The 12,652-nt window shown below is 40.4% G+C and overlaps 1 protein-coding gene across 4 annotated transcripts in view; it reads right to left on the reverse strand.

Moving 5' to 3' along the window:
- The window catches only part of URGCP (upregulator of cell proliferation), a 51,818-nt gene that overhangs the window by 16,293 nt on the left and 22,873 nt on the right, over positions 1-12,652 (reverse strand). For 3 of the 4 annotated variants that reach the window (XM_074198421.1, XM_074198429.1, XM_074198408.1), the window contains one exon: positions 4,942-5,015. In XM_074198421.1, the coding sequence (XP_074054522.1) occupies positions 4,942-5,015 (74 nt within the window). Of the gene's footprint in view, positions 1-4,941; positions 5,016-10,477; positions 10,507-12,652 lie in introns of those variants that run through there. The other variant, XM_074198417.1, reaches the window with a different exon arrangement.

The following is a 12,652-nucleotide window of genomic DNA, read 5'->3' on the forward strand; positions in this document are numbered from 1 at the left end:
ACTCTCATGACAACGACCCTTCCCATAGCAACAGTGGGTGCTGGCCTTGTCCTTCAATTCATAAATGAGGAAACTGAGGCTCAGAGAGGTTTGTTGTCTTGCCCAAGGTCACATAGCCAATTCATGCCTGACATTTCAAACTTAAGCCATTACTGACTTTTAGGCCAGAGTTCTTATCAATTCTACTTTCCCACATCTATGATGAGTCCATTTGTAATATACCACATGGGTCTGAAGATGGACCACCCCTTAAAATGAGCAACTTTTGGAAATAATAAAACAGATGATTATTGAGAAAAGGGTTCCTTAGAATTACTGCAGAAACACCTCACCTCACCACATCCCCACCTCTAACACCCAGACCTAATTGGGAGAAACTTGTTTTGGCCTTTTGTGTCCAGGTTTGGGTAAGTGGATAGAGCACTGGCCCTGGAGTCAGGAAGACTTGAGTTCAAATCTAGCTTCAGACACATACTAGCTATGTGACCATGGACAAGTCAATAAACTGTCTACTTCAGTTTCCATATCTGTAAAATAGCTGGAGAAAGAAATGGCAAATCACCACAGTATCTTTATCAAGAAAAATCCCAAATGGATTTCTGAGTCTGAAATGACTTCCTGAATTTTAGGGAGAACACAAATAATTTGGAGAATGGTCAGGAGAGGGCAAAGGGCATTGAGTTCATGCTAAATGAGGATGACTCAAAAGAAATGAGGATGTTTCTCCTAGAGAAGACTCATAGAGGGACATGACAAGGATATTCATGTACCTGGAATCTGTAATGTAGGATTAACCTCCACCCCAGAATGGTGCAAAATTGTACAAAGCTAATTTAGGCTGAATGTAAAAAGGGAACCTTTTATCACATGAGCTGTCAGTGAAGAATGCTCTACACTGGGGAATCAGTTCACTATACATTTCCAGGAAAGAGGTTGAATTCTAATACCAAACTGCCTCCCTGGGGCCTTGGGAGGCTGGCTGGTACCCTCATCCAGTCTCCCTGGCCTTTGCTACAAGAATAGTGGGTTGTGGAGCCAGAGGCCACCTTGTCAGCTGCTTCTCATCCAGCAGGTCCAGCAGTAGCTTGGTAGGAACCTGATCAATACATGGACAAAAAAGTCAAGAAACTTCCTATCTGAAAGATTAGCTACTCCCTTTTTCCATACCTGAGGCATGATTCATCCAAGGCCTCTATGATCTCCAGGTATAGGGACACTTCCTTGGCTTTCTGTAGCAGTTTCTATTCTACCCAAAGCCCCCAGTACCTGGACATGATTGTACTGGTGAAGTCAATGGCAATTCAATGGGCATTTGTTAAGTTCCAACTTAAGACCACCAGAAAAAGTAAAACAGGGTCTCTGCCTACCCTCAAGGAGCTAATATTCTTCTTGTTCAGTCATTTTCCAGGCATGTCCAACTCTCTGAGACCCTTTAGATGTTCTCTTGGCAGAGATACTGGAGTGGTTCACCATTTCCTTCTCCAGATCATTTTATTGATGGGGAAACTGAAGCAAATAGGGTGAAGTGACCTGTTCAAGGTCACACAGCTAATAAATGTCTAAGGCCAGATTTGATCTGAGGTCTTCCTGATTCTAGGCCTGGTGCTCATCCAGTGGCATCATCTAACTGTTGATACTTATACTCAATCTCTTTACTCTGTAAAATGGGTGAGCTAAACTGAAAGTGTGACTCCCAGAAGTCAGTGAACCATTTGGGGCCTCAGGCAATATTTCAAGACTGTATACAAGTAGCAGAACAGGTTCTGATTTATATTCAGAAAATCTGCTTAGCTTAAGTTCAAAGAGGTCTAACCCAAATGAATGAATAAATGGATGAATGAATGGGTGAGGTCAGTATTGGGTGAGTTTGTTCAGATTTGGAGTGTAGGTGCTTCTGATAATGTTTGTGTAGGAGTTCCCAGACTTTTCTAGGAATCTAGGGAGCAACAAGAAGGCAGGCTGTGTGTTTCACCTTCAGAGAGTTTCTCCAGTTAGAGCCCCAGCCCTGAAATCAGGAGGACCTGAGTTCAAATCCAGATTCAGACACTTGATATTAGCTGTGTGACGCAGGACAAATCACTTACTGATTGCCTCACAAAAATAAAACTCCCCAAAACAAAAGGGCATTAGCCATTCTTTCCAGGACTCATTCTACCCTTTCTCAGTCCTATGTATTTGTTTCTTATGGCCCCTCTTTCTGGAATGTTCTCTTCCTGTGTACCATTTCTCCCCATCACCCAACCACTATCTTTGAGCTCAGAGGACCTGGGGTCCCGATGCCATCTCCGTTATTTACTACTGTGACCTCTCTCTAAGGTAGGTCTCAGCTTTCCTAATCTGTAAATAAGGGGTTGGGCAAGATGACCTCTGAGGTACCCTCCAGCTCTATATCCAATGTCCTACCTGACTGTACCAACTTCATTTTCTTGTTAAAAATGGAAATCTAGTTTTCAGACTCTTTATCCTTGGGCTTGCTGTGAGGAAAAACTTTGCTAACCTCGAATGATTCTACAAATGTGTAGTGGGATCCAAGCTTTGAAAAAGCTTGAAAAGCTTGAAAAAACTGATTCAGACTCCCCTCCAGACCTGTAACCACTTGTGTCAATGATCAAGGCTCAGACCTATAACCAGGTCTGCCCTGATCGATGGAGACCTCCAAGTGGGGAAGGACTAGTCTAAGTCATTTAGCTAGGAATGAGCTGCTGCCTTCTGTAGGTTTCAATCTAGACTAGGGCAAACCTGGGCCAGCTCCAGCTTGTCTCCTGAAAACCATTTCAAAAAAAAAAAAAGTGAGGAGTGGAGGGTCTTATCTCCTTAAAACCTTAGAATCTCAGAGTTAGGGCCTCAGTGGTTATCTTTATCCAATCCATAGTTGAATCACAGTAAATAGCTTATTCCTATTATTTTAAAATGAGAACAGAGATGGAATCTAGGGTGTTTCTTGAATCCTGAGACAGCTAGGTGATGCAAGGAAAGGGAGCATTGAGCCTAGAGTGTGACCCTGGGCAAGTCACTTAAGCTCTGTCTCTGTTTCCTTATCTATAAAATGGAGATAATAATAGCAAATACTTCTCTTCCAGAGTAGTTTTTTTTGAGAAATTTAAATGATATATGTATATATATATATATATATATATATATGTATATAAATGCATTGCAAACCTTAAAGTAATAGATAAAATGTTAACTATTTGTTAATTAGTCTAACTCCCAGGAGAAGGGAGAAGAGGGAGTGTTAATTAATAATAATAACAGCAAAAGAGGCTACTGTGCATTAAAGTTTGAGAAGCACTTTGTTTAGTCTCTGGAAGAAAGGAATCCCAGATGCCGTCTAATGCAGTGCCTTCATTTTCCAGATGAAAAGATTGAGGCCATCAAGAGAGGAAAAAGCAGCTTGGAATTCATAGAGATAGCAAACATCAGAGGCAAGATTTGAACCCACATCCTTCAATTTCCAAGCTTCTCTCATTCTCCAGTACCAGACTTGCTCCCTAACTTAGAAACCTGTAAGACCAGTATTACTACTAGCTATATTCTGGAGATGGCAGTCAAGAGGGTTCTTGCCAACCATGAAATCCAACTCTACCTTAGTTTGGAAATGAGACCTAAGGGGTCACCCAGAGTCACCCATCAAATAATAATTTGAGGGAAGAGTTGAGCTGATCTGTTTCTGACTCCAAGTCCTGCCCCGATCCATCTGTGCCAGCTCCTCTCCTAATTGTCCACCATGTTATATCATCATCCTCATAGGAGGTGTCCCTTTAGGGTTAGTGTGCAATAAATGTTTATTGATTGAATATGATGAATGAATATTTCTAGTGACCTTAATTATCAATGAAAATCAAGAATTGTGCAGAGGTTTTTAATGGGTTTTTTTTCCTGTTCTAAGGCTGCAGGGTTGACCTTTCCGGCTGTCCTCCTTTAGATGCAACAGACCTTAATTTTTATATAAGGGTGGAGGTGGACTTGTTTTTCAATTCAAGGCCACTAGCATTAATTGTCTACTGCATATAAATAGTGATGTCACTTGTAATTTCTTCAATTTCCAAGGACAAGAATCAACCAACCAACTGTGTACAAAATACTGTGTTGGTACTGGAGATGATAACAATAAAAGAATAAACAATCTCTGACTCCAAAGACAAGACATGAGAGATAAAGTAGTACGTGGAGGGAGAGAGGCCTAGTCAGGAGGGAAATCTGGATAGGCTTCTTGGAGGTGGTATCTGGGAGGGGACCCTGAAAGGAAGCTAAAAGTTCTAAGATCTTGACAGAGGGTAGGTAGGAGACAGGAGAAACAGCACTTGCAAAATCAGAGGCTATTTTTGCAAAACAACAAGGAAAGCTTTTAGCTAGAATTGCAGCGTCCAGGAAGGGGAGCAATGTGATAAAAGGTCCAGAGAGACCATTTAGAGCTAGACTGTGTGAAAAGCTTTGAAGGCTAAGCTGAGGAGTCTGCATTGTGTATTCTAGGCAAATGGGAGCCACAAAAGGTTCTTGAGGGAGAGTGACCTGGGTCAGGCTCCTGCTTTAGGAATATGATTTTTGCATCTAAGGATGGATAACCACAGTGGTATCAAATTCAATCTCCCAGAAAAATGGGAACCTGAATCAGGATAGAAAATGTTAACAGAATAAATAAAAATACAAAACAACATATATAATGTTCATTTCTGATTTTAGAAGTCCACTGCAGGGACCTGTTTTTGTTTGAATTTGACACCACTGGGTTAAAGGCAGGAGGGATTTCTGGGGAGGAGACTGTTTAAAGAGGCTTTGCTCCAGTCCAGGTAAAAGGTGAACCTGGCTTAGGAAGGTGTCTGAGGGTAGGGAAACTCTCTTCATCTTTGGCCCCCGGGGGAGGGAGGGGAGGGGAAGGAGTGAAATGGATCTGGGGGAGAGTGAAAAGGAATCCCCAGGGAGGCTGGGCTTCATCTCTACCTGTATTTTCCTGTTCAGCCTGTGCAGTCTCTGAGTCCTTTCGTTCCGGCACCACTTCTCCCAAATCAGAGTGCCTGAAACAATTTGAAAAGAAAATCGAATAGAGATCATAAGGGAGGATCCTAGGACCTAGGAAATCTTCTGAGCTAGAGAGAATGGTTTGAGCCTCCTGGACTCCAGCATCCCCACAGCTGGAGAAAGGGAGGAGAATCAATGGTAAGACTGCTGGGCCTAGAGTCTGGGGACCCCGAGTTCAAATTCAGCCTTAAGACACTTAACAGCTTTGTGACCCCAGGTAATTTAAGCTAGGTCTACCTCAGTTTCATCACCTCCCAGGGTTCTTGTGAAGACAAAATGAGAGAATATTTATAAAATGCTTTGTAAATCTTAAATGTTAGATAAATTTTAGCTATGATTGCTATCTTGGGTAGGGTTCTCATCTATTAAAAAGGAGTAGGGAAGCACTTGGATTCTGTGACCGGGAAGGTTTCTTCCTGAGAAAAACTTATGCTCCCATTAGTAAAACTCTCTCTCTTTCTCTCTCTCTCCCCCCCCCTTCCAGGTTAGTGCTAAAAAGAAAAGAAAATTATTGTACCATATTCTATGAATTAAATATAGAAGGCACTGTAGAAATGATATTTTTTTTTTAGATTTTTCAAGGCAATGGAGTTAAGTGGCTTGCCCAAGGCCACAGGACTAGGTAATTATTAAGTGTCTGAGGCCCGGATTTGAACTTAGATACTCCTGACTCCAGGGCCAGTGCTCTATCACTGTGCCACCTAGGCGCCCCTAGAAATGATATTTTCAATGGTATATGAGAAAGGTTATACACAAAGGTGAAAGATACAATGAAAGTCTTCTAAGAATGGGGATTTAGAAAATAAATTTGATCCATTAAACTTCGGTCATTCATGATGGAGTTCATCCAGGAAAAATAAAAGAGAGCAGTAATGACCAAGTCCAGTTTTATGAGGCCAAGGGAGAGCTGCTGACTGGCCTAGAGTAGAACCTATATAGACAGAAGGCGACAGAAAGTAAAGTTGGCAACTAGGAAGGATCAGTAAGATTTAGAAACTAATTAAATATTGGGAATGAGGAAGAGGGAAGACTCCACTAGAATGACAGGGAAGATGGTAATACCCATTATGTATGTGTGTGTAATACATACATACATACATACATACATACATACATATAAATTGAGAAGTTCTCCAAGACCTCCAGGGTCTCTTAGGTTGCAAATGTTGGCCTCAGCCTCATGATTTTATTTCTATAAATAGCTTAATGTAAATTTATATAAATTATAATATATGTATATAACATATAAATATACTATCTAATGTAAACATATAAATATATTTCTATATACATATATTTCATATGTTCTCGAATTTTCTGCCGAGAGGGTGTGAGGGGTAGAGAAAGAAGAGAAGCCTTAGGGATTGTCCACTTAGAGGGTGGAAGGGAAAGAATGATCCAGCAAAGACAATCTAACCAAACCATGAAACTGAAAAACTTTTTTTAGAATAAATGTCTATAAAGTTGGAACATATCACCATGACTTTGCAATCTCCTTTTCCTTTAAAACAAAGGAAAAACAGCTGACAATTGGAATATGGATATTTAGTTTGTTCTATGCCTGGGAAATTGCTAAGAGATGGAAGCCAATGTTTTCCACCTAGGAGACCATATTGGAGACTACCTGTCATGGTGGGGGTGTGGAAGCAGCCTCTGAATTGTTCTCCACATACATACAGAGGAAATATTTTCAAAAGGACCTTTGATATGCTGGTCTGGGGCACTCCCCCTGAAGCTAGATGAAAGGCAGTGGGGCCTAGTGGATAAAGAACTGGCCAGGAAGCCCTGGGTTCAAATCTAATCCTCTTTCAGTGCTCCAGTTAATGCTCTAAGATGAGAAATAGCAGAGTGATTGCAGATCTTTATTCCTGGAGGGAGTTTCCTTACCTAGAAGGTTCCTACAACTGAGATACTTACTGTGTGATGTTGGGGAAGTTACCAAAGGTAACTTCAAAGGTGGTATTTTTAAAGCACCTCTGTAAAGCTTTAAGTGCTGTGAAAGTACTTTTGGTTGTTGAGTCATGTCTGAGGTAAACGAAGCTGTGATTTTCCCAGCATTACCCAGCTGGATTAGTTTGAAGCTGCATTTGAACTCAGATCTTTCTGACTCCAGGCCAGGCGCTCTATCCACTGTACCAATTAGCTGCACCATTTAAATTCTAGACACTATTATTAACTGAAAACATGAAGAAATAGCATTTCTCTGATCTAAAACTTAGATATTTTAAGGAAATAGATTAGGAATGGACACTGTTCCTCTGAGCAAAGCTCTGGTCTGTTTTTTGAGATGAGAGGGAAGGCAAGGACTCATATCTCACTGTGGAGAAAGAGCTGGGACTAACCCTTTTCCATTCAGAAAGACTGACATGCATATTGGGATCATATGGGAAAGGAGACCCTTTTCAATCTTTGGGTGAACATGTCTAGGAAGGAACTGTTGTCTGGGAATATTAGTCCTAAATTATACTCCAATATATTAAGACCTCTTTCTTGTTCAATTGTCTTGGGGATAAGAGCTATCATTTGGTAAGGAATGCCCAGTGTGGACCTTCTTCCAATACAGATGATAGCCCATCTATTAACAGATAAATTGTAGGGAACTGTCTAAGGAATTTAGTCTTGCCCAGAGTCACATGGAGAGTTCAACCAATGTCTTTCTGCCTCTGTTCATGATATCCTACTACTTCTATTACCCAGGGTTTGGAGGACCAGAATCATAATTTCATTAGAATAGGAAACTTATACTACCTCTGAAACTACAGAGTTGTCTGAGAGCTGCCACAGTTCATCCATTTTTAGTTGTTTGATCCTTAGTCATCCTCATTTGGTCCCTGGCTTCAAATCTTGATTCATCCTAATGATCCCATCAGTCTTGTGTCGTCTCCTGGTCACCACCCTCAATCGAGGGATCATTAGAATGAGACAGGATTTGAAGTCAGAGAACTATACCAGTTTGGACATTCTCTCCCTCTCTGTCTATGTCTCTGTCTCTCTGCTCTCTCTGTCAGCTGGAAGTGGCTTAGGTCTAGAATAATGATAAATTAATAAAGGTCATTTTTAGTAGACTTGTGCCAACCTGTCAGGATTTTTTTTCCTTCAACATCATTAATGGATGAGGTATAAAAGTGGACAGTGTGTTAGACCCAGTGTTAAATGTCTTCAGGAGACTACAAAATTCTTTAATTGGTGTCAAATTCAAATAGAAATTGATGCCTATGGACTGTGAATTGGCTTAGGAAATCACAAATTAACATAATCTATGTTGTATTCTATTTTTTCTTATTTTGCTAATCACTTCTCTGTTACATTTGGGAGTTTTGCTAGCCCCTGGCTCTAACTCAGGCTTGATATTTCTTCAGCAAATGATCCCATAAGGCTCCTAGAATTAAAAGTCCATCTTTTAAAATATTGGTCAATGTCGCTTGATGACTAAGAGACACAAAACACAAGATTCTCTGAAGAACCAAAAATGAGCATCATTCTCAGTAAGCAGTGGAGAGTACATGGTGCATGTGAGCATATGACCCAAGAGGAACTTTGAAGATCAGGAGATAGAACACTGGACTTAAGTGTCAGGAAGATCTGAGTTCAAATCCTGCCCCCAAACACTTACTACCTGTTAAGTCACTTTATCTCATAGTCTCATCTGAAAAAAATGGGGCACGTATTTCACAGGATTGTTGTCAGGATCAAACATGTTAACACATATAAAGCACTTTGCAAACCTTATATACACCTGTTATTATTATCATTAAGGTCTCACCAGGGAAATAATGAATGAGAGGAAGTTCTATGCCAATCTGATTACCTACTCTAACCTGTTTCCAGGGGATGCTGCTAACATAGGTCAAGTTACAACTGTCAATTATTCATGCTAATGGAAAGAGGCAGGGGTGCAGATAATCCAAAACAAGGCCAAACCAAGTCATCCAGAACATGACAAGCAAAATGCATTGCCAGTGCTTGCAACATGTGGTTAGTCAGGAAGCCAAGAGGTTTTTCTTAAGAGCCAGGCACAGTGCTAAATGTTGGGCATGCTTCCTATAAGCCTGCCAGGAATTTGAATTTGTTGGAGTTTACTGTTCAGTGAAGTCCTACTATGACTCTTTTAGTAAAGCAACAACTCACTGTTAATCTACTCTATTTCCCAGGTACCCAAAGATACAAAGGAAACTAGTAGAGAAGCTATCATTTGGTAAGGAATGCCCAGTGTGGACCCTCTTCCAATACAGATGATAGCCCATCTATTAACAGATAAATTTCAGGGAACTGTCCAAGGAATTTAGTCTTGCCCAGAATCACATGGAGAGTTCAACCAATGTCTTCCTGCCTCTGTTCATGATAACCTACTACTTCTATTACCCAGGGTTTGGAGGACCAGAACTTAGAATAGGAAACTGAAACTACAGAGTTGTCTGGGATTTGCCATAGTTCATCCATTTTTAGTTGTGTTCAATCCTTGGTGACCTTCATTTGGTCCCTGGCTTCAAATCTTCATTCATCCTAATGATTCCATCAGTCTTGTGTCTTCTGGTCACCACCCTCAATTGAGGGATCATTAGAATGAGACAGATCAATTTTTGGAAGGTAGAGCCATGAACTCCCCCAAACCTCTATATACGAAAGGAGATCAGCTCAGAACATTTCATTTTTCGCTTGACTGAACTACCTTGGGACTTCCTCCTCCTCCCAGTCACAAGTACCTTCATCTACTTCATGTACATCATATACATACATTACCTTCCCTGAGCACTGCCCAGCCTCTTTCTATTTCCATTTGTGTCTTCCCCTAATAGAGTGTAAGCTCTTTGAGAGTAGGGACAGTCTTTTTTATATTTGTATCTCCAGTGGTCAGCACAGAGGCTGGTACATAGTAGGTGTTTAATACATATTTATTGGATGACCACCTGCTATTGACTGATTGGACTTGGCAGTTGTGTCACCTTGGTCAAGTCTGGGCTTTAGTTTGTTTATCAGTAAAATGAGGGAAGACAGCTAGGTGGAGCCCTGGGTCTGAAGTCAGGATGACTCATCTGGACTCAGAGGACTCAGAGGTGTGTGACTCTGGAGAAGTCACTGAACCCTGTGAGCTGGAGAAGGAAATGGAAAACTATTTCATTATATTTGCCAAGAAAACTTTAGTTGGGGTCATGAAGAATCAGACTAGGAATCTTCCCTGTGATCCTGAGAAGGGATTGAGTTGCTCAATATACCTTTTACAAGATACATATCAATAACTGATTGTTATTGGAATATAGGATCATATATTCCATTTTGTCTTTACAGATGAATCTTTTTTCTGGTTAGAAAATGAAGACTGCATAAGTCAATATGTTTTCATTTCTTCCTAAACTTCCAGGAAATTTAGGAAAATTCAATCCTTTGTTGTAGTAATGAGAGAACTTGGGAAGAGGACTTGGGCTTAAATCCTGCCTCTGATATTTATTAGCTGTGTTACCTTGGACAAGTCATAGTCACTTCTCTGGGCCTCAGCTTCCTCATCTGTAAATTGAGGAAAGTTGGACCAGAATGATTTTTAATTATAAATCTATAATTTATATATATATAATTATATTAATCTATAATCTGTAATAGTCTCATTTTATATTCTAACTTAATCAACTTAAATTTTCTTATAAAAAAAGTAAAGTAGAAATTATTTTTGGGGGGGCAGTAGATGGTGTAGTGGATAGAACATTGGCCCTGGAGTCAGGAGGACATGAGTTCAAATCCAACCTCAGACACTTAATAATTGCCTAGCTGTGTGAACTTGGGCAATTCACTTAACCCTATTGCCTTAAATAAAATAAAAATATATATAAAAAGTTTTTTTGAATCAAGTAGAAAGAATCTTTAAGCTATTCTGTAAACATAAGCAATTTTTCTAATTCCCTAGATGGGGAAAAACTCTGCTCAGTCCTACCTCTTTGGGCAGAGTGAAGTAATTCCATAGCCCGTTCTGCTTTACTAAGCTGTGTGGAGAAAGCTCCCTGGCCTGTCCTATCTATGACATTGGATGGAACTCCCTGAAATCCACATTTTCTCCACTGGAATTCTTTGGAGAGATCCCATTCCATTGCAATATTCTTATATTCATGTTCCCTTGATATAGATAGATTCTTTCTAGAGGGCCTGCCTTTGGGTCACCACCTCACCATAATGGGGGGGTGTTCCTCTGACATTTTCTCAATATCCCTAGGGAAGGAAAAGGGAATAATCATTTATTAAGCACTGATCATTTTATAAATATTCTCTCAATTTCTCATATTAAATTTCAAGAACTTTCCAATCTCACCTACCCCACTATGATTATAGACAACACCTTCTTTTTCTATCCTAACCTCACCACAATAGAAGAATAGAGGACAATGGATTGAAGACAAAGGATGTAGGGTTGAGTCCTGGCTTTGTAGAAGACTTTAGACAAATTACTTCATTTAATTTCTTCATGAATAAAATAAGGTTAATTACATGCTATCTTAAGATCCCTTCCATCTTTTAGTCTCACAACCCCATGCTTCCTTTCACCTTCCACATAGAGCAGTCAATGAGCCTGTTAGATTGGTCCACTCCAACTCAGCCCAGAGGTGGTGTCCAGTTCCTTCCAGTAAAGATTCTCCTTTGGGCTGGTCTCCGATGAGATGATCCCTTCCTGCTCTGATGAAGTCTACAGACCAGCCTGACATCTGAGTTCCTAAATCCCTCCTGTCTCCCAAAAGGGTTGGTCTTCTTCTACCTTACTTCCCTTTATCTCCTGAATTTTCCATAGCTTCCCAGCCATGCCTGGAATTTTCTCTCTTCATCTGCTTCTACATCAAGCCTTTCCCAATCTCCCTTAATCATCATATTAGGAAGTCCAGAGATAGAAAGGGAGTTCTTTACTCTGTGTAACAGCCTAATAGTCACCAGGATGATTGGTTTTCTCACACAAATATGCATTATAACTCCCTGAATGGGGATTCATCCTTCGGATAACAGCCAAATTGATATTCTTAAAGTACAGGTCTGCCTCTGTCACCTCTCTGCTCTTGGAATTAAAATATAAAGTGAGATTTGGAGCTTCCATTTAGCAATTAAAGTCCATCACAACCTGGCTCCAGACGACGATCTTTCCTGGCTAATTATACATGACTTCTCCCCATGCACTCTGCTCTGGGCCAAATAGTCCTAATTGTTGTTCTGTGTAAACAACATTCATTTCCCATCTCCATACCTTTGCACATGGTGTGTCCCCACCCTTGCTTTCTGCCACTTTCTGCAAAAAAAAAACCTTTCATTCCTCCAGATGTTATTATTTTGCTCTTCTCACTCTTTGCCCTCTAGCTCTGTGATTTTATTTTGTTTATATTCTGTATTTACTTATCTGTGGACAAGATGAAACCCCATTCATATGAGCCCCTAGAGGATAAAGGCTGGCTCACTTTGGGATCTGTATTCCTGCCACAATGCCTGGCCAGAGTAGGAACTTGCTAAGTGCTTACTAATTGATTGATTGATATTATAAAAGGAAGTGGTGTCAAAGGCTGGTGGAAGGTGGAAAGGATAGGGTTGTGAACAGGTGGAGGGGTAGATAGGGACCATGAGGATAAAGCAAAACCACATGAAGAACAGAATTCTTTCCTTTGGACCCTGA

Source organism: Macrotis lagotis, chromosome 1, assembly GCF_037893015.1.
Source record: "Macrotis lagotis isolate mMagLag1 chromosome 1, bilby.v1.9.chrom.fasta, whole genome shotgun sequence".
In the NCBI taxonomy this organism is placed as follows: Eukaryota; Metazoa; Chordata; class Mammalia; order Peramelemorphia; family Peramelidae; genus Macrotis; species Macrotis lagotis.